The sequence below is a fragment of the Lineus longissimus genome, chromosome 11 (genome assembly GCF_910592395.1).
Source record: "Lineus longissimus chromosome 11, tnLinLong1.2, whole genome shotgun sequence".
In the NCBI taxonomy this organism is placed as follows: domain Eukaryota; kingdom Metazoa; phylum Nemertea; class Pilidiophora; order Heteronemertea; family Lineidae; genus Lineus; species Lineus longissimus.
This window is the reverse complement of record NC_088318.1, coordinates 15091344-15114049: the sequence shown is the minus strand read 5'-3', so window position 1 is coordinate 15114049 and position 22706 is coordinate 15091344. Positions and strand designations below refer to the sequence as shown.

General features: G+C 40.1%; 1 protein-coding gene across 1 annotated transcript in view; it reads left to right on the top strand.

Moving 5' to 3' along the window:
- LOC135495301 (mucin-2-like) overlaps positions 1-22706 on the top strand; it is a 93891-nt gene that overhangs the window by 26638 nt on the left and 44547 nt on the right. The window contains exons 28-46 of the mRNA XM_064783765.1: positions 899-928; positions 1206-1340; positions 1504-1823; positions 4855-5041; positions 7144-7173; positions 7451-7585; positions 7748-8067; positions 9891-10077; positions 12181-12210; positions 12488-12622; positions 12788-13107; positions 14945-15131; positions 15634-15663; positions 16094-16404; positions 17948-18092; positions 19742-19771; positions 20052-20186; positions 20356-20675; positions 22503-22689. Coding sequence (XP_064639835.1) covers positions 899-928; positions 1206-1340; positions 1504-1823; positions 4855-5041; positions 7144-7173; positions 7451-7585; positions 7748-8067; positions 9891-10077; positions 12181-12210; positions 12488-12622; positions 12788-13107; positions 14945-15131; positions 15634-15663; positions 16094-16404; positions 17948-18092; positions 19742-19771; positions 20052-20186; positions 20356-20675; positions 22503-22689 — 3174 coding nt within the window. The remainder of the gene's footprint in view (positions 1-898; positions 929-1205; positions 1341-1503; positions 1824-4854; positions 5042-7143; positions 7174-7450; positions 7586-7747; positions 8068-9890; positions 10078-12180; positions 12211-12487; positions 12623-12787; positions 13108-14944; positions 15132-15633; positions 15664-16093; positions 16405-17947; positions 18093-19741; positions 19772-20051; positions 20187-20355; positions 20676-22502; positions 22690-22706) is intronic.

Below are 22706 nucleotides of genomic sequence, written 5' to 3'. Positions count from 1 at the left end.
GAACTTACAGTATATTTTATGCTATTAGGCTGCTACTCTTTTATGTGGCTTCCATTTTGGAGGTTAATATTTCTAAAATAGCTTTAGCTTGGACTGATAAAATGTGATTTTCACGCTTTTTTGAAAGTGTATGATCTCACGATCACAAACCACTGCAAAAAACCTGAAAGATTGATTCATTTGGTTGAAAACAACCTGCAAGAACAGAAAAATGATCACTGAAATAAGTGCAGTCAGCCAGAAACACCTATTGTCATTGAGTGATCTTCATGGCTGCTTAAACCATTAAATTGTTGTTTTTTTAATTATTTCCCACTCATCAGAATACAAAAATACTAATTGACGGGTATTCGATACTTAAAAACTAAGGAATATAGCTGTAATTACTGGACAGGTTAAATAATTATGAGACTTATATAGACGGGTATTCGATACTTAAAAACTAAGGAATATACGTAGCTGTAATTACTGGACAGGTTTAATAATTATGAGACTTATATAGCGCTAAATCCAACTGGTTTCAGTCGCTCAAAGCGCTTCACATCATTACCCCTAGCTATTGGCTTGTACATTCTTGGTTCAAGCTCTACTCTCTGGGAGTATTACAGATCCGAGCTGCAGCTATACAGCGCTCAGGACTGACATTCATAGTGTGCCAACTCTGCCAGCTAGGTACCCATTTACTCCTGGGTGGAGAGAAGCAAGTAGGGTTAAGTGCCTTGCTCAAAGACACAAAGACGAAACAGCAGTGACCCTTCCGAAAATCGAACCCACGACCTCCTGATTATGAGCCCGGTGCTCTAACCACAGCGCCACTTTAGAAAATGAGATGAAGCAGCAGCATGTTTGCGACCATGTTAGATTTACATGACTGATCAATACTTTCTTATTTTTATAGCCACCACTACAACTACAACCGCCGCTACAAGTAAGTGTGTTTTCCTCCTTCTAACCACAGATCGTAGCATCTGGTATCAGAAATTTAAATATTTCGAACTGATGGACCAAATTCAATGCGGTTTTTAGCATATCGTCAGACATTGTTTTTTCTAATCATATACTACAACAGGAATGTAATTGCAAAAGTTTTCCATTATGTAATCAGCCAAATAAAGCTACGTTTGCACTTTAGGCACGGTATGTTGTTTCGTTCCTATTCATACCTGAGTAGCTTATTTGTTTCTCCTACTCCTACTCCTTCTCAGCATCAGTTTCTACAACAACCAAGTGCACGGAGTATCAGTGCAATACCGGAGAGTGTATTAAGAACACTTCCGTCTGCAATGGCGAATTTGACTGCCCAGGTCGTGAAGACGAATACGATTGCACTTCTGTGACGAGTACGTCTAATTCTGGTTCCACCCCCCCCCCCCCAAGAAACAGGAGTATGTGTTCCCTCGTTAACACTATCTTATGCAGAAGACATTGTTTATGTTCACTCTAGTTAGGGTGGAAATCATTCCCCATTATGTAGGACACGGTCACTTGTGTTTATCCTTTCAGCTACAAGTGTGCCGACGACAACGATAACGCCTTGCTTATCCGTGTCTGCCATGACAAACAAGACTCTGATTCCAATTGAAAACATCAATATCAAATCGGATGGAAAAAATGAAACCGACGATAAGAAAAAGGAGGCCATTCGGCCAGGGCAGAACAAAGAACCATTCAAGGGCAAGGGTCCGATTGAAGTTACCGTCGTTTTGAGTGAGACGACCGCGAAAGAACTTGACCTGATTGTGCTGCTGAAAACAGTCAACGTAAAATCCTTCTCAGTGCAGACAAGAAAATTTCCGACCGACTCATTAAAGGACATCGATAAAGTAAGTTGCCCAACATGTTCGAATGTCAAAATAAAAGTGTGCGAGTCCGACTATACGCCTCACTATTTAACACACACAATTAAAATTAGGAGTAAATTTCAAACTAATTTGAGTAGGTACGCCATTAACCATCTCAGTGGTAAAAACAACTATTTATTATTGGTTGATAATTACTATTTTTCTCAGTTGTTTTTTTAGACTATTTCGAAGTACAGTAGTAAAAATAGCTAATTTCTTAGTCGGTGCAATAGTTACTACCAGTATTAGTTGAAAATTACTAATAAATAGTTATTTTTACGACTTAATTATAAGAGTTCATTGCACGCACATGTACATTGTACGAGTGTCACTTTGCTCACCCCCCCCCCCCCCCCCCCCCACACACGCACGCACACGCACGCTCCTCGACACACTAACACACGCACGCACCATGCGCGCGCACACCTCTTTTTTCGAAAAGGTAAGTTTTAAAGACTTCAGTCGCCTAAAAGGTGTCTAAACACAGGTATCCTATCATTCGATCCTTGAGCACCCCACAGATAGAGGTTTTCATAGTCCATCAGCTTAGGCATTAAGGCTTACGAGACTTTGCGCAAAGAAAGCAACGCAACGCAACGCAACTTCGGAGTGCAACGGTCCCCAGGTGTATTTTCCTATATTCAATACATAGTCTGGTCATCCTAGGATCGTGGTTACATGGGGAGTTATCATTGGAAAAGTAGGCCAAACGCATGCTGGAGTCGATCAAGCTAGCACACATAACTCTAGCACACAAGCCATGATATAGAATTCCAGTACACATAAGGTTACACATAAGGCTGTATAATATGGACTGGCAGCCGCAGCGATGGAATACTATTTTTAGTTACCGGTGATTCACTTGCAGTTAAAGGGACAATTATATTGTCAAATTAGGTTAGTTTGGAATATGAGTTCGGCTAAGTTCATGGTGATGGATAGGTGCCAGCATCTAGGTAACTGTACATATATTTGCTGTTATGGGCATAAATAGAGGGACTACAAGTGCAACTCACTTGGACTTTTATCTTGTGACATGGGGATTGATAAGTTGCGCCAAAATGACGAATGGAAGGTGTCCATGTCATATATTGAGGTAAACAGGGGGCGGAGACCTGCACCACACTTAGAGTAAATCTAAAATCGAACCCATGACCGAAGCACTACACCACCCCATTGAGGAGTAACTATCAAGAATTGTACCTAAACGAACGCACCACACCATCACATTGAGGAAATATGTCCAGATTCAAACCTATGGCTTACGTACTTGAGGAGTTAATCCCAAGAATCGAGCATATGGAGGGACGGCTATTCTGTGGCCGTGTTGGCCCCAAATCTATTTTAGGATGACCAAATGGCGGGGTCAAAAATAATGGTCGCTCCCCCATTGCGCTCGTTGCTTTCTTTACGCAAAATCCAGTGGGCCTTATGGTACTACGCATTTGAAAGCTGTTTAATCGATGAATCATATTGTTGCCGACGGCGATGATTTGTTCTGTTTCTTGCTCAGGCATAGACGCAACACGCACAACGGTCGACAGGTATAAGCCAGTTTATTAAAGTAACCAAGATATATAAAGATACAGGTCACGTGATGATTAGTAAGCTATATAAGGTATATGGTTAGTATGGTTAGTATAACGAGTAATCTATATCATAATACTATAAGGCGGCTCGCTAAAGTGCCATTTGGGGGTCGTGTTTCGTCTCGAAATTTTGCACGTTTGCAGGTGATATGTTATCCTGATGCAACGTCATGTTTATTTTCGGAAATTTACTTCAGCGGAGCAGTAATGAGGGATTTTTAATCGGACACGGTCAATTCTCCTTACCACTCACGGAAGCCAAGCCATTGCTGTTTAGTTATGCCGGGGATTAATGAATCACCTGCACTCCCTGTGGGGTGACTAACACTACCTGTTGACCTGTTGAACGGCTGGCTGTAGGGGGGTGATTGGAACAGCCTGTACACGTGTTGACCTGCTGAACCAAGGTTAATGTTATTTTCAATCCACGATTGTAGGTCACCTGATCTTCGAGATTTCGCGGGGAAAGAAATTGTAAACAAACGTATGTGCGCAGTTCAAATGTAAACAAAAATGTATTTTTGGTACTTTCGGTTGCATGGTATGTTTATGTGCTCACCACAGCTCTCAATACTTGATCTGAAGAGGCGCGCTGAACCTGAACTGGCCTTATCAAGGAGCTGCTCACGGTGCTGAACCTCTAGCTTGCCTGTCGAGTAAGTGCCTTGCCCGAGACCTGGCTACATGTAGGAGGAGCACGCATTTTAAAGTTATAGTAGTGATAGTGCAATTGGTTCGAGCCATTTGGAGGCGGACATGGCCTATCTGGGTAATCCTTCTTCTCCGTATAAAAAGGCGCATATTGCTGACTAAGGAACGAGGCATTGCCTCATCATCTCTATCGGACCAACTGATATACTTTTATATGCACGCATACAGCACGCCACAGCTAGGTCCGAGTCTGTGGACAAATGGTTGGTTTAATTTGTCTTTTTGCGGACTCCAGCTTGATATTGTCGGAGCGAATTCAAAGAGACTGGACAACATGGGTTCCTTTTGCTGAGTCACTTTATTTATTCATACTACACATAAGCAAGCATGTATACTACACATAAGCAAGCATGTATACTACAAGTTACAAACTTAGTATAGGTGGCAGCACCAATCAAGTCAGCTATAGTTTGTTCCGAAATAAGAACCACACTAAAGTCTACAACATGTCTCTTCGATATGGCTCCTTTGATATTGCATTAGATGTTTATTGCAATTCAATCTATTCAAGGTATAGCCCATTTGAACCTGCCTGCGCCACGGGTACAATGCTAGTAGGTAATATATATCATAACATGATTCCCTGTTTAACCGTCGATAAATGCTATAAGATTAGGTGTAATGGCGTCTGTCTATATTTAGGTTCAGTCTTCAAGGTAACCAGGTGATCTCTGTCCCGCCATAGTTTCTAATTGTTCTTTATATTGTTTCAGGGTTCAATAACCCGGCAAAGCCAGCCAGGTACTGATAATAAGTTCAGTAATGATACTAGAATCAAGTTCAAACCAGGATCAGTTGCGGTAGTGGTACAGATTGTTGTGTATCCTATTGATGAGTCTGACAATATCGAACTACAAGTGAAAATCAAGGTGTGCTTAGAACTGGGATCAACTACCACAGGTAAACATACATGATATTAATTGTATAAACCAATATCATAGAGAATATCGTACACCTAGATGCAAAGGTGGGTTCGATGGCTACAGATGAAGTCGGCGGTGAGCCATAATAGTTACAACTATAGTCATTCCTGAATAAAGGGGATATCATCTTAAACAGGAAATTGAGTTAGCCAGGTTTGACAAAGGTATGCTAGATTTATGGAAATTTCAGAGAACAGTCATTTCAAAGATTTAGTTGAAAGAGAAGTTACACTTGCGTCCGGGGTGTGGTAACACATCTATCCATTGCAGTATTTGCAATACATGTATTTTGAACTAAAAACCCTTTTGTTCACATTCACTGTTACTGCATTATTTACTGGAAAGTGACATTTTGTTAAAATTCAACGCTGCGAAAACAGCTGATCTCAATATCTCTTGACTCTGATAACTGTACATTGACGTACATTGATGTACAGTTATCAAAACAACAACGTTGTATTATGATATTTTAATTGCAGGCACAACTACTCCTCCAGTCACAACTACACGTAATTTAGTTTTTTGCAACGATTGGCAGGAGCATGGTTGCCCATATATGATACACCCATGTGATTAGTATGAAATTAGGGGCCTTGGTCAGGTTCGATTCAGTGATAATTATATTTCTCATACAAGCGACAATTGTTTCGATGTTCTGTGAGATAGGAGATGCCCCTATTAGCGACTTCATCTAACTTAATATAACCCACCGGGTCGGTCCTTTTAAGGTCAATGGTCAATGGATATGTTTTACTACAGATTTTCGGCATTTCCCGGGAAGTCTACTACATATCTTCAGCATTTCCCGGAGTCTAACGCAGACTTATGGTATAATGTGATATGCAAGTTACCGTCACCGTCAAGTTTCATGTCTTTAATACTTGGCAAAGCTCCTCGAAGGGGTTGGCAGGCAATTATCGTTTTCGCTGTCTTTTTTAGCGGAAATTTGCCATAGGAGCAATCTTTGCTGCTCTGGCCACTATTATTTATTGAATGTCGGAATGAGATATAATGTAATTTGAAACTGACATGACATGTCCAATTGAAGATATACCAGAGTAATCTAATCAACAAGCATTTTGGTGTCGAATTTGGATTTTCATGACCACGAATTGCCAATTAGTGCCCCAAGGCTACTCTCTCTACCACAAGTATCTAGAGATAAAATAAAACTTATGGAAAAACGAACTTACAGTATATTTTATGCTATTAGGCTGCTACTCTTTTATGTGGCTTCCATTTTGGAGGTTAATATTTCTAAAATAGCTTTAGCTTGGACTGATAAAATGTGATTTTCACGCTTTTTTGAAAGTGTATGATCTCACGATCACAAACCACTGCAAAAAACCTGAAAGATTGATTCATTTGGTTGAAAACAACCTGCAAGAACAGAAAAATGATCACTAAAATTAGTGCAGTCAGCCAGAAACACCTATTGTCATTGAGTGATCTTCATGGCTGCTTAAACCATTAAATTGTTGTTTTTTTAATTATTTCCCACTCATCAGAATACAAAAATACTAATTGACGGGTATTCGATACTTAAAAACTAAGGAATATAGCTGTAATTACTGGACAGGTTTAATAATTATGAGACTTATATAGACGGGTATTCGATACTTAAAAACTAAGGAATATAGCTGTAATTACTGGACAGGTTTAATAATTATGAGACTTATATAGCGCTAAATCCAACTGGTTTCAGTCGCTCAAAGCGCTTCACATCATTACCCCTAGCTATTGGCTTGTACATTCTTGGTTCAAGCTCTACTCTCTGGGAGTATTACAGATCCGAGCTGCAGCTATACAGCGCTCAGGACTGACATTCATAGTGTGCCAACTCTGCCAGCTAGGTACCCATTTACTCCTGGGTGGAGAGAAGCAAGTAGGGTTAAGTGCCTTGCTCAAAGACACAAAGACGAAACAGCAGTGACCCTTCCGAAAATCGAACCCACGACCTCCTGATTATGAGCCCGGTGCTCTAACCACAGCGCCACTTTAGAAAATGAGATGAAGCAGCAGCATGTTTGCGACCATGTTAGATTTACATGACTGATCAATACTTTCTTATTTTTATAGCCACCACTACAACTACAACCGCCGCTACAAGTAAGTGTGTTTTCCTCCTTCTAACCACAGATCGTAGCATCTGGTATCAGAAATTTAAATATTTCGAACTGATGGACCAAATTCAATGCGGTTTTTAGCATATCGTCAGACATTGTTTTTTCTAATCATATACTACAACAGGAATGTAATTGCAAAAGTTTTCCATTATGTAATCAGCCAAATAAAGCTACGTTTGCACTTTAGGCACGGTATGTTGTTTCGTTCCTATTCATACCTGAGTAGCTTATTTGTTTCTCCTACTCCTACTCCTTCTCAGCATCAGTTTCTACAACAACCAAGTGCACGGAGTATCAGTGCAATACCGGAGAGTGTATTAAGAACACTTCCGTCTGCAATGGCGAATTTGACTGCCCAGGTCGTGAAGACGAATACGATTGCACTTCTGTGACGAGTACGTCTAATTCTGGTTCCACCCCCCCCCCCCAAGAAACAGGAGTATGTGTTCCCTCGTTAACACTATCTTATGCAGAAGACATTGTTTATGTTCACTCTAGTTAGGGTGGAAATCATTCCCCATTATGTAGGACACGGTCACTTGTGTTTATCCTTTCAGCTACAAGTGTGCCGACGACAACGATAACGCCTTGCTTATCCGTGTCTGCCATGACAAACAAGACTCTGATTCCAATTGAAAACATCAATATCAAATCGGATGGAAAAAATGAAACCGACGATAAGAAAAAGGAGGCCATTCGGCCAGGGCAGAACAAAGAACCATTCAAGGGCAAGGGTCCGATTGAAGTTACCGTCGTTTTGAGTGAGACGACCGCGAAAGAACTTGACCTGATTGTGCTGCTGAAAACAGTCAACGTAAAATCCTTCTCAGTGCAGACAAGAAAATTTCCGACCGACTCATTAAAGGACATCGATAAAGTAAGTTGCCCAACATGTTCGAATGTCAAAATAAAAGTGTGCGAGTCCGACTATACGCCTCACTATTTAACACACACAATTAAAATTAGGAGTAAATTTCAAACTAATTTGAGTAGGTACGCCATTAACCATCTCAGTGGTAAAAACAACTACATGTATTTATTATTGGTTGATAATTACTATTTTTCTCAGTTGTTTTTTTAGACTATTTCGAAGTACAGTAGTAAAAATAGCTAATTTCTTAGTCGGTGCAATAGTTACTACCAGTATTAGTTGAAAATTACTAATAAATAGTTATTTTTACGACTTAATTATAAGAGTTCATTGCACGCACATGTACATTGTACGAGTGTCACTTTGCTCACCCTCCCCCCCCCCCCACACACGCACGCTCCTCGACACACTAACACACACACGCACCATGCGCGCGCACACCTCTTTTTTCGAAAAGGTAAGTTTTAAAGACTTCAGTCGCCTAAAAGGTGTCTAAACACAGGTATCCTATCATTCGATTCTTGGGCACCCCACAGATAGAGGTTTTCATAGTCCATCAGCTTAGGCATTAAGGTATGGCTTACGAGACTTTGCGCAAAGAAAGCAACGCAACGCAACGCAACGTCGGAGTGCAACGGTCCCCAGGTGTATTTTCCTATATTCAATACATAGTCTGGTCATCCTAGGATCGTGGTTACATGGGGAGTTATCATTGGAAAAGTAGGTCAAACGCATGCTGGAGTCGATCAAGCTAGCACACATAACTCTAGCACACAAGCCATGATATAGAATTCCAGTACACATAAGGTTACACATAAGGCTGTATAATATGGACTGGCAGCCGCAGCGATGGAATACTATTTTTAGTTACCGGTGATTCACTTGCAGTTAAAGGGACAATTATATTGTCAAATTAGGTTAGTTTGGAATATGAGTTCGGCTAAGTTCATGGTGATGGATAGGTGCCAGCATCTAGGTAACTGTACATATATTTGCTGTTATGGGCATAAATAGAGGGACTACAAGTGCAACTCACTTGGACTTTTATCTTGTGACATGGGGATTGATAAGTAGCGCCAAAATGACGAATGGAAGGTATCCATGTCATATATTGAGGTAAACAGGGGGCGGAGACCTGCACCACACCAAGAGTAAATCTAAAATCGAACCCATGACCGAAGCACTACACCACCCCATTGAGGAGTAACAATCAAGAATTGTACCTAAACGAACGCACCACACCATCACATTGAGGAAATATGTCCAGATTTAAACCTATGGCTTACGTACTTGAGGAGTTAATCCCAAGAATCGAGCATATGGAGGGACGGCTATTCTGTGGCCGTGTTGGCCCCAAATCTATTTTAGGATGACCAAATGGCGGGGTCAAAAATAATGGTCGCTCCCCCATTGCGCTCGTTGCTTTCTTTACGCAAAATCCAGTAGGCCTTATGGTACTACGCATTTGAAAGCTGTTTAATCGATGAATCATATTGTTGCCGACGGCGATGATTTGTTCTGTTTCTTGCTCAGGCATAGACGCAACACGCACAACGGTCGACAGGTATAAGCCAGTTTATCAAAGTAACCAAGATATATAAAGATACAGGTCACGTGATGATTAGTAAGCTATATAAGGTATATGGTTAGTATGGTTAGTATAACGAGTAATAGGTAATATATATCATAACATGATTCCCTGTTTAACCGTCGATAAATGCTATAAGATTAGGTGTAATGGCGTCTGTCTATATTTAGGTTCAGTCTTCAAGGTAACCAGGTGATCTCTGTCCCGCCATAGTTTCTAATTGTTCTTTATATTGTTTCAGGGTTCAATAACCCGGCAAAGCCAGCCAGGTACTGATAATAAGTTCAGTAATGATACTAGAATCAAGTTCAAACCAGGATCAGTTGCGGTAGTGGTACAGATTGTTGTGTATCCTATTGATGAGTCTGACAATATCGAACTACAAGTGAAAATCAAGGTGTGCTTAGAACTGGGATCAACTACCACAGGTAAACATACATGATATTAATTGTATAAACCAATATCATAGAGAATATCGTACACCTAGATGCAAAGGTGGGTTCGATGGCTACAGATGAAGTCGGCGGTGAGCCATAATAGTTACAACTATAGTCATTCCTGAATAAAGGGGATATCATCTTAAACAGGAAATTGAGTTAGCCAGGTTTGACAAAGGTATGCTAGATTTATGGAAATTTCAGAGAACAGTCATTTCAAAGATTTAGTTGAAAGAGAAGTTACACTTGCGTCCGGGGTGTGGTAACACATCTATCCATTGCAGTATTTGCAATACATGTATTTTGAACTAAAAACCCTTTTGTTCACATTCACTGTTACTGCATTATTTACTGGAAAGTGACATTTTGTTAAAATTCAACGCTGCGAAAACAGCTGATCTCAATATCTCTTGACTCTGATAACTGTACATTGACGTACATTGATGTACAGTTATCAAAACAACAACGTTGTATTATGATATTTTAATTGCAGGCACAACTACTCCTCCAGTCACAACTACACGTAATTTAGTTTTTTGCAACGATTGGCAGGAGCATGGTTGCCCATATATGATACACCCATGTGATTAGTATGAAATTAGGGGCCTTGGTCAGGTTCGATTCAGTGATAATTATATTTCTCATACAAGCGACAATTGTTTCGATGTTCTGTGAGATAGGAGATGCCCCTATTAGCGACTTCATCTAACTTAATATAACCCACCGGGTCGGTCCTTTTAAGGTCAATGGTCAATGGATATGTTTTACTACAGATTTTCGGCATTTCCCGGGAAGTCTACTACATATCTTCAGCATTTCCCGGAGTCTAACGCAGACTTATGGTATAATGTGATATGCAAGTTACCGTCACCGTCAAGTTTCATGTCTTTAATACTTGGCAAAGCTCCTCGAAGGGGTTGGCAGGCAATTATCGTTTTCGCTGTCTTTTTTAGCGGAAATTTGCCATAGGAGCAATCTTTGCTGCTCTGGCCACTATTATTTATTGAATGTCGGAATGAGATATAATGTAATTTGAAACTGACATGACATGTCCAATTGAAGATATACCAGAGTAATCTAATCAACAAGCATTTTGGTGTCGAATTTGGATTTTCATGACCACGAATTGCCAATTAGTGCCCCAAGGCTACTCTCTCTACCACAAGTATCTAGAGATAAAATAAAACTTATGGAAAAACGAACTTTCAGTATATTTTATGCCATTAGGCTGCTACTCTTTTATGTGGCTTCCATTTTGGAGGTTAATATTTCTAAAATAGCTTTAGCTTGGACTGATAAAATGTGATTTTCACGCTTTTTTGAAAGTGTATGATCTCACGATCACAAACCACTGCAAAAAACCTGAAAGATTGATTCATTTGGTTGAAAACAACCTGCAAGAACAGAAAAAATGATCACTAAAATTAGTGCAGTCAGCCAGAAACACCTATTGTCATTGAGTGATCTTCATGGCTGCTTAAACCATTAAATTGTTGTTTTTTTAATTATTTCCCACTCATCAGAATACAAAAATACTAATTGACGGGTATTCGATACTTAAAAACTAAGGAATATAGCTGTAATTACTGGACAGGTTTAATAATTATGAGACTTATATAGACGGGTATTCGATACTTAAAAACTAAGGAATATAGCTGTAATTACTGGACAGGTTTAATAATTATGAGACTTATATAGCGCTAAATCCAACTGGTTTCAGTCGCTCAAAGCGCTTCACATCATTACCCCTAGCTATTGGCTTGTACATTCTTGGTTCAAGCTCTACTCTCTGGGAGTATTACAGATCCGAGCTGCAGCTATACAGCGCTCAGGACTGACATTCATAGTGTGCCAACTCTGCCAGCTAGGTACCCATTTACTCCTGGGTGGAGAGAAGCAAGTAGGGTTAAGTGCCTTGCTCAAAGACACAAAGACGAAACAGCAGTGACCCTTCCGAAAATCGAACCCACGACCTCCTGATTATGAGCCCGGTGCTCTAACCACAGCGCCACTTTAGAAAATGAGATGAAGCAGCAGCATGTTTGCGACCATGTTAGATTTACATGACTGATCAATACTTTCTTATTTTTATAGCCACCACTACAACTACAACCGCCGCTACAAGTAAGTGTGTTTTCCTCCTTCTAACCACAGATCGTAGCATCTGGTATCAGAAATTTAAATATTTCGAACTGATGGACCAAATTCAATGCGGTTTTTAGCATATCGTCAGACATTGTTTTTTCTAATCATATACTACAACAGGAATGTAATTGCAAAAGTTTTCCATTATGTAATCAGCCAAATAAAGCTACGTTTGCACTTTAGGCACGGTATGTTGTTTCGTTCCTATTCATACCTGAGTAGCTTATTTGTTTCTCCTACTCCTACTCCTTCTCAGCATCAGTTTCTACAACAACCAAGTGCACGGAGTATCAGTGCAATACCGGGGAGTGTATTAAGAACACTTCCGTCTGCAATGGCGAATTTGACTGCCCAGGTCGTGAAGACGAATACGATTGCACTTCTGTGACGAGTACGTCTAATTCTGGTTCCCCCCCCCCCCCCCCCCAAGAAACAGGAGTATGTGTTCCCTCGTTAACACTATCTTATGCAGAAGACATTGTTTATGTTCACTCTAGTTAGGGTGGAAATCATTCCCCATTATGTAGGACACGGTCACTTGTGTTTATCCTTTCAGCTACAAGTGTGCCGACGACAACGATAACGCCTTGCTTATCCGTGTCTGCCATGACAAACAAGACTCTGATTCCAATTGAAAACATCAATATCAAATCGGATGGAAAAAATGAAACCGACGATAAGAAAAAGGAGGCCATTCGGCCAGGGCAGAACAAAGAACCATTCAAGGGCAAGGGTCCGATTGAAGTTACCGTCGTTTTGAGTGAGACGACCGCGAAAGAACTTGACCTGATTGTGCTGCTGAAAACAGTCAACGTAAAATCCTTCTCAGTGCAGACAAGAAAATTTCCGACCGACTCATTAAAGGACATCGATAAAGTAAGTTGCCCAACATGTTCGAATGTCAAAATAAAAGTGTGCGAGTCCGACTATACGCCTCACTATTTAACACACACAATTAAAATTAGGAGTAAATTTCAAACTAATTTGAGTAGGTACGCCATTAACCATCTCAGTGGTAAAAACAACTATTTATTATTGGTTGATAATTACTATTTTTCTCAGTTGTTTTTTTAGACTATTTCGAAGTACAGTAGTAAAAATAGCTAATTTCTTAGTCGGTGCAATAGTTACTACCAGTATTAGTTGAAAATTACTAATAAATAGTTATTTTTACGACTTAATTATAAGAGTTCATTGCACGCACATGTACATTGTACGAGTGTCACTTTGCTCACCCTCCCCCCCCCCCCCCCCCCCCCCACACACGCACGCACACGCACGCTCCTCGACACACTAACACACGCACGCACCATGCGCGCGCACACCTCTTTTTTCGAAAAGGTAAGTTTTAAAGACTTCAGTCGCCTAAAAGGTGTCTAAACACAGGTATCCTATCATTCGATCCTTGAGCACCCCACAGATAGAGGTTTTCATAGTCCATCAGCTTAGGCATTAAGGTATGGCTTACGAGACTTTGCGCAAAGAAAGCAACGCAACGCAACGCAACTTCGGAGTGCAACGGTCCCCAGGTGTATTTTCCTATATTCAATACATAGTCTGGTCATCCTAGGATCGTGGTTACATGGGGAGTTATCATTGGAAAAGTAGGCCAAACGCATGCTGGAGTCGATCAAGCTAGCACACATAACTCTAGCACACAAGCCATGATATAGAATTCCAGTACACATAAGGTTACACATAAGGCTGTATAATATGGACTGGCAGCCGCAGCGATGGAATACTATTTTTAGTTACCGGTGATTCACTTGCAGTTAAAGGGACAATTATATTGTCAAATTAGGTTAGTTTGGAATATGAGTTCGGCTAAGTTCATGGTGATGGATAGGTGCCAGCATCTAGGTAACTGTACATATATTTGCTGTTATGGGCATAAATAGAGGGACTACAAGTGCAACTCACTTGGACTTTTATCTTGTGACATGGGGATTGATAAGTAGCGCCAAAATGACGAATGGAAGGTATCCATGTCATATATTGAGGTAAACAGGGGGCGGAGACCTGCACCACACCAAGAGTAAATCTAAAATCGAACCCATGACCGAAGCACTACACCACCCCATTGAGGAGTAACTATCAAGAATTGTACCTAAACGAACGCACCACACCATCACATTGAGGAAATATGTCCAGATTCAAACCTATGGCTTACGTACTTGAGGAGTTAATCCCAAGAATCGAGCATATGGAGGGACGGCTATTCTGTGGCCGTGTTGGCCCCAAATCTATTTTAGGATGACCAAATGGCGGGGTCAAAAATAATGGTCGCTCCCCCATTGCGCTCGTTGCTTTCTTTACGCAAAATCCAGTAGGCCTTATGGTACTACGCATTTGAAAGCTGTTTAATCGATGAATCATATTGTTGCCGACGGCGATGATTTGTTCTGTTTCTTGCTCAGGCATAGACGCAACACGCACAACGGTCGACAGGTATAAGCCAGTTTATCAAAGTAACCAAGATATATAAAGATACAGGTCACGTGATGATTAGTAAGCTATATAAGGTATATGGTTAGTATGGTTAGTATAACGAGTAATAGGTAATATATATCATAACATGATTCCCTGTTTAACCGTCGATAAATGCTATAAGATTAGGTGTAATGGCGTCTGTCTATATTTAGGTTCAGTCTTCAAGGTAACCAGGTGATCTCTGTCCCGCCATAGTTTCTAATTGTTCTTTATATTGTTTCAGGGTTCAATAACCCGGCAAAGCCAGCCAGGTACTGATAATAAGTTCAGTAATGATACTAGAATCAAGTTCAAACCAGGATCAGTTGCGGTAGTGGTACAGATTGTTGTGTATCCTATTGATGAGTCTGACAATATCGAACTACAAGTGAAAATCAAGGTGTGCTTAGAACTGGGATCAACTACCACAGGTAAACATACATGATATTAATTGTATAAACCAATATCATAGAGAATATCGTACACCTAGATGCAAAGGTGGGTTCGATGGCTACAGATGAAGTCGGCGGTGAGCCATAATAGTTACAACTATAGTCATTCCTGAATAAAGGGGATATCATCTTAAACAGGAAATTGAGTTAGCCAGGTTTGACAAAGGTATGCTAGATTTATGGAAATTTCAGAGAACAGTCATTTCAAAGATTTAGTTGAAAGAGAAGTTACACTTGCGTCCGGGGTGTGGTAACACATCTATCCATTGCAGTATTTGCAATACATGTATTTTGAACTAAAAACCCTTTTGTTCACATTCACTGTTACTGCATTATTTACTGGAAAGTGACATTTTGTTAAAATTCAACGCTGCGAAAACAGCTGATCTCAATATCTCTTGACTCTGATAACTGTACATTGACGTACATTGATGTACAGTTATCAAAACAACAACGTTGTATTATGATATTTTAATTGCAGGCACAACTACTCCTCCAGTCACAACTACACGTAAGTTAGTTTTTTGCAACGATTGGCAGGAGCATGGTTGCCCATATATGATACATCCATGTGATTAGTATGAAATTAGGGGCCTTGGTCAGGTTCGATTCAGTGATAATTATATTTCTCATACAAGCGACAATTGTTTCGATGTTCTGTGAGATAGGAGATGCCCCTATTAGCGACTTCATCTAACTTAATATAACCCACCGGGTCGGTCCGTTTATGGTCAATGGTCAATGGATATGTTTTACTACAGATTTTCGGCATTTCCCGGGAAGTCTACTACATATCTTCAGCATTTCCCGGAGTCTAACGCAGACTTATGGTATAATGTGATATGCAAGTTACCGTCACCGTCAAGTTTCATGTCTTTAATACTTGGCAAAGCTCCTCGAAGGGGTTGGCAGGCAATTATCGTTTTCGCTGTCTTTTTTAGCGGAAATTTGCCTGGAGAACGCGAAAACAATTGACTATTTAAAAAGCGACGATGTTTTGGTCACTGCCAGCTCTTCCGCACCCCTCAACTTCGCAAAAAATGCCCTTGAGGGTGGAGGATTGTTCACGTGGATCGATGATGACTGGAGCCAGCGTGAAGTATATTGGTTGCTCAAACTCAACAATATTCCTGGAAGCAATCCCATTATTGACGAAGTCACGGCAACAATTGGTCCTGTCGGCCCAGGACTTACAGTCAAGTTTGCGACAAGTCCTGATGGCATCAACTGGAGTGACAGAGCAACTTTTGATGTGAGTTAAAATATATTAACCAGCTGTTGATGCTTTCACTACTTTCGTAGTATAAAATGTACTTAGCACTTTTCATATCCTTTGCACATATTTACTACATATCGGGTGCCCAACGTCCAACTTTTACCGTGTAATACCTCAAATTGGATTCGAACGCCAGTTCCCAGTGATGAATCAGTTTTAGGATATTGTGAGGAAGCCTTGAAATATCAATTAACAATCGGATATAAATCTCTGTTCTGAGTACTGCTCAATACAAAAATCGAAGCCAAAAATTCAAAATCGGGACAACTAACCCTTTCAATCGTCGTGGGCTTTATCCTCGGAAAGACTGTTCCAAACTGAATATATATGGCCTTATCAAGAAGCCATTCGAGTGACAGAAGCCTGTTTGGATGAGGCAACTTAAGAATATAAGGGATTCAAGGAAGTGGCCTTCTCAAAGTCCCAATAGTTATTCAACGGATTATTAAATCTGGGACTACTTGAAGGAAAAATGTGTATTGTGGACAAATAAAGAAAAACTATAAAGCGCATGAGTTAAAGGATGAGCAGAAGTTAAAGGATATTTAGGACAGGGTTGTGGCTTCCTGGGGACACGCCTGTGAGGAAATTGTACATTAAGATGAAATTCACAAGAGCTTATCTAATTGAAAAAAATAAAAAAATAAAAACCTTCACGATTGGCGATGAAAGGGGATAAAGGGCACGTTAAACACAGATTGAACAGGGTTAGTAAGCTTTACTTTGTATTTTACAATTTTGACAATATCCAAAAATATTTTCCTGTGTATTTTCAAAATGATTACAAGTCAAAGAGTGTGACGTTTTCTGGGATACCTGATATATCAATTTAGGACAAATGGCATTATTAAGGGTCATTATTACAAAACTGTCAACTGACTAGTCTTCTTTCACAATACAATTGTAGTAGTTGTCATCTCCAAACACACACAAAAAAGAAAAATCTATATACATATGTACATTGGAGGTAATTTTAATTAATCTCCAATTACGAGCCCCTTGCAGGGAGTCATCCGTGCATCGATAGTTTATGCGCGGATCGATAGGGTATGGTTGAAAATCTATTTGGAGTCTTTGCAAATTCTGATATTGCTCGGAAATACTGAGGACCACTCCTCGTCTGTGCGAAGGTCATTGACATGTTGCTGGCGGGTGGCACTTCGCTGGAGTAAACGATTGGCTGAAACATCTTTTAAGATGTATTAAAATACAGTTTTTTTACCACTTCTCTCAAACCTCAAATTAACCATTTGTGAGGTATCTATTTTTTAACAAAGTTTATTATAAAAGTTCAAGTAAGTATATTTGTTATAACATTTGCAAAAGGAGATTTTTATTGGTAAAATGCTGGCTTCAAGGAAATAGTTCAGGTGCTCGCACATGTTGAAACAGCGGTGTAACAGTGGTGGTCGCTATTATATTACCCGTAATTTTTTTATATCCCGCGTAACAACATACTTCGCTTAGCTACATTGTAACAATCTCTTTTTTTCTTATCGTGACCATCTGATTTTTTCAGAATTTCATGATTACGGAAGGAAAGACAATTCGAAGCCGTTTGCCAGGAACAAATGGCGACAGTTTCTTACGGATTGCTGTTTCTGGCGAAATTGAGAAACCTAAAATTGGTGGAATCAGTGTCCATGCTTGCTATGAAAGTGAAGGTATGAGAAACATGCATTGCGAATAAATCCAGCGGACTCTAGATATCGCTTACGCGTTACGTACATTCTGTAGTTTGGTAAAACATGGTTTGATAGATTGATTTTCAACTAAATAAAGCGAAACGGTTCTATGCTTAACAGATTCGTGCCTACCGGTAGGCGTTTTTTTCTCAGCTGTTACTGTAGATTACTGCACTTTTAAATGAAACAACTGGCTACTCCACCTGTATTGAACCGTTTACTTCTTATTCAAGATTACATAACATGGTAGTAGAACTTAGGAGGACGTCCTGGCTAAAATGATACGCTCATGAAAGATTACATAACATGGAAGAAGACTTTTTCAGAACAGAACCTTCATAAAGAATTTCTTTAGAAAGTCCAACTCTGCAGCCATTTTAGAATTCGGCAGCCAATTTAAGGCAAAATCAAGTTTGGCGGCAAAGCTAAGAAAAATCTCAACAATAATCTTAGCAACATTAAATTAATGCGAAGGCATGGAATCACCTTTTGTGTTGGCCATAGGAGCAATCTTTGCTGCTCTGGCCACTATTATCTATCGAATGTCGGAATGAGATATAATGTAATTTGAAACTGACATGACATGTTCAATTGAAGATATACCAGAGTAATCTAATCAACAAGCATTTTGGTGTCGAATTTGGATTTTCATGACCACGAATTTCCAATTAGTGCCCCAAGGCTACTCTCTCTACCACAAGTATCTAGAGATAAAATAAAACTTATGGAAAAACGAACTTACAGTATATTTTATGCTATTAGGCTGCTACTCTTTTATGTGGCTTCCATTTTGGAGGTTAATATTTCTAAAATAGCTTTAGCTTGGACTGATAAAATGTGATTTTCACGCTTTTTTGAAAGTGTATGATCTCACGATCACAAACCACTGCAAAAAACCTGAAAGATTGATTCATTTGGTTGAAAACAACCTGCAAGAACAGAAAAATGATCACTGAAATAAGTGCAGTCAGCCAGAAACACCTATTGTCATTGAGTGATCTTCATGGCTGCTTAAACCATTAAATTGTTGTTTTTTTAATTATTTCCCACTCATCAGAATACAAAAATACTAATTGACGGGTATTCGATACTTAAAAACTAAGGAATATAGCTGTAATTACTGGACAGGTTAAATAATTATGAGACTTATATAGACGGGTATTCGATACTTAAAAACTAAGGAATATAGCTGTAATTACTGGACAGGTTTAATAATTATGAGACTTATATAGCGCTAAATCCAACTGGTTTCAGTCGCTCAAAGCGCTTCACATCATTACCCCTAGCTATTGGCTTGTACATACTTGGTTCAAGCTCTACTCTCTGGGAGTATTACAGATCCGAGCTGCAGCTATACAGCGCTCAGGACTGACATTCATAGTGTGCCAACTCTGCCAGCTAGGTACCCATTTACTCCTGGGTGGAGAGAAGCAAGTAGGGTTAAGTGCCTTGCTCAAAGACACAAAGATGAAACAGCAGTGACCCTTCCGAAAATCGAACCCACGACCTCCTGATTATGAGCCCGGTGCTCTAACCACAGCGCCACTTTAGAAAATGAGATGAAGCAGCAGCATGTTTGCGACCATGTTAGATTTACATGACTGATCAATACTTTCTTATTTTTATAGCCACCACTACAACTACAACCGCCGCTACAAGTAAGTGTGTTTTCCTCCTTCTAACCACAGATCGTAGCATCTGGTATCAGAAATTTAAATATTTCGAACTGATGGACCAAATTCAATGCGGTTTTTAGCATATCGTCAGGCATTGTTTTTTCTAATCATATACTACAACAGGAATGTAATTGCAAAAGTTTTCCATTTGGCTGATTACAGCCAAATAAAGCTACGTTTGCACTTTAGGCACGGTATGTTGTTTCGTTCCTATTCATACCTGAGTAGCTTATTTGTTTCTCCTACTCCTACTCCTTCTCAGCATCAGTTTCTACAACAACCAAGTGCACGGAGTATCAGTGCAATACCGGAGAGTGTATTAAGAACACTTCCGTCTGCAATGGCGAATTTGACTGCCCAGGTCGTGAAGACGAATACGATTGCACTTCTGTGACGAGTACGTCTAATTCTGGTTCCACCCCCCCCCCCCCCCCCCCAAGAAACAGGAGTATGTGTTCCCTCGTTAACACTATCTTATGCAGAAGACATTGTTTATGTTCACTCTAGTTAGGGTGGAAATCATTCCCCATTATGTAGGACACGGTCACTTGTGTTTATCCTTTCAGCTACAAGTGTGCCGACGACAACGATAACGCCTTGCTTATCCGTGTCTGCCATGACAAACAAGACTCTGATTCCAATTGAAAACATCAATATCAAATCGGATGGAAAAAATGAAACCGACGATAAGAAAAAGGAGGCCATTCGGCCAGGGCAGAACAAAGAACCATTCAAGGGCAAGGGTCCGATTGAAGTTACCGTCGTTTTGAGTGAGACGACCGCGAAAGAACTTGACCTGATTGTGCTGCTGAAAACAGTCAACGTAAAATCCTTCTCAGTGCAGACAAGAAAATTTCCGACCGACTCATTAAAGGACATCGATGAAGTAAGTTGCCCAACATGTTCGAATGTCAAAATAAAAGTGTGCGAGTCCGACTATACGCCTCACTATTTAACACACACAATTAAAATTAGGAGTAAATTTCAAACTAATTTGAGTAGGTACGCCATTAACCATCTCAGTGGTAAAAACAACTATTTATTATTGGTTGATAATTACTATTTTTCTCAGTTGTTTTTTTAGACTATTTCGAAGTACAGTAGTAAAAATAGCTAATTTCTTAGTCGGTGCAATAGTTACTACCAGTATTAGTTGAAAATTACTAATAAATAGTTATTTTTACGACTTAATTATAAGAGTTCATTGCACGCACATGTACATTGTACGAGTGTCACTTTGCTCCCCCTCCCCCCCCCCCCACACACGCACGCACACGCACGCTCCTCGACACACTAACACACGCACGCACCATGCGCGCGCACACCTCTTTTTTCGAAAAGGTAAGTTTTAAAGACTTCAGTCGCCTAAAAGGTGTCTAAACACAGGTATCCTATCATTCGATCCTTGAGCACCCCACAGATAGAGGTTTTCATAGTCCATCAGCTTAGGCATTAAGGTATGGCTTACGAGACTTTGCGCAAAGAAAGCAACGCAACGCAACGCAACTTCGGAGTGCAACGGTCCCCAGGTGTATTTTCCTATATTCAATACATAGTCTGGTCATCCTAGGATCGTGGTTACATGGGGAGTTATCATTGGAAAAGTAGGCCAAACGCATGCTGGAGTCGATCAAGCTAGCACACATAACTCTAGCACACAAGCCATGATATAGAATTCCAGTACACATAAGGTTACACATAAGGCTGTATAATATGGACTGGCAGCCGCAGCGATGGAATACTATTTTTAGTTACCGGTGATTCACTTGCAGTTAAAGGGACAATTATATTGTCAAATTAGGTTAGTTTGGAATATGAGTTCGGCTAAGTTCATGGTGATGGATAGGTGCCAGCATCTAGGTAACTGTACATATATTTGCTGTTATGGGCATAAATAGAGGGACTACAAGTGCAACTCACTTGGACTTTTATCTTGTGACATGGGGATTGATAAGTTGCGCCAAAATGACGAATGGAAGGTATCCATGTCATATATTGAGGTAAACAGGGGGCGGAGACCTGCACCACACCAAGAGTAAATCTAAAATCGAACCCATGACCGAAGCACTACACCACCCCATTGAGGAGTAACTATCAAGAATTGTACCTAAACGAACGCACCACACCATCACATTGAGGAAATATGTCCAGATTCAAACCTATGGCTTACGTACTTGAGGAGTTAATCCCAAGAATCGAGCATATGGAGGGACGGCTATTCTGTGGCCGTGTTGGCCCCAAATCTATTTTAGGATGACCAAATGGCGGGGTCAAAAATAATGGTCGCTCCCCCATTGCGCTCGTTGCTTTCTTTACGCAAAATCCAGTAGGCCTTATGGTACTACGCATTTGAAAGCTGTTTAATCGATGAATCATATTGTTGCCGACGGCGATGATTTGTTCTGTTTCTTGCTCAGGCATAGACGCAACACGCACAACGGTCGACAGGTATCAGCCAGTTTATCAAAGTAACCAAGATATATAAAGATACAGGCCACGTGATGATTAGTAAGCTATATAAGGTATATGGTTAGTATGGTTAGTATAACGAGTAATAGGTAATATATATCATAACATGATTCCCTGTTTAACCGTCGATAAATGCTATAAGATTAGGTGTAATGGCGTCTGTCTATATTTAGGTTCAGTCTTCAAGGTAACCAGGTGATCTCTGTCCCGCCATAGTTTCTAATTGTTCTTTATATTGTTTCAGGGTTCAATAACCCGGCAAAGCCAGCCAGGTACTGATAATAGGTTCAGTAATGATACTAGAATCAAGTTCAAACCAGGATCAGTTGCGGTAGTGGTACAGATTGTTGTGTATCCTATTGATGAGTCTGACAATATCGAACTACAAGTGAAAATCAAGGTGTGCTTAGAACTGGGATCAACTACCACAGGTAAACATGCATGATAT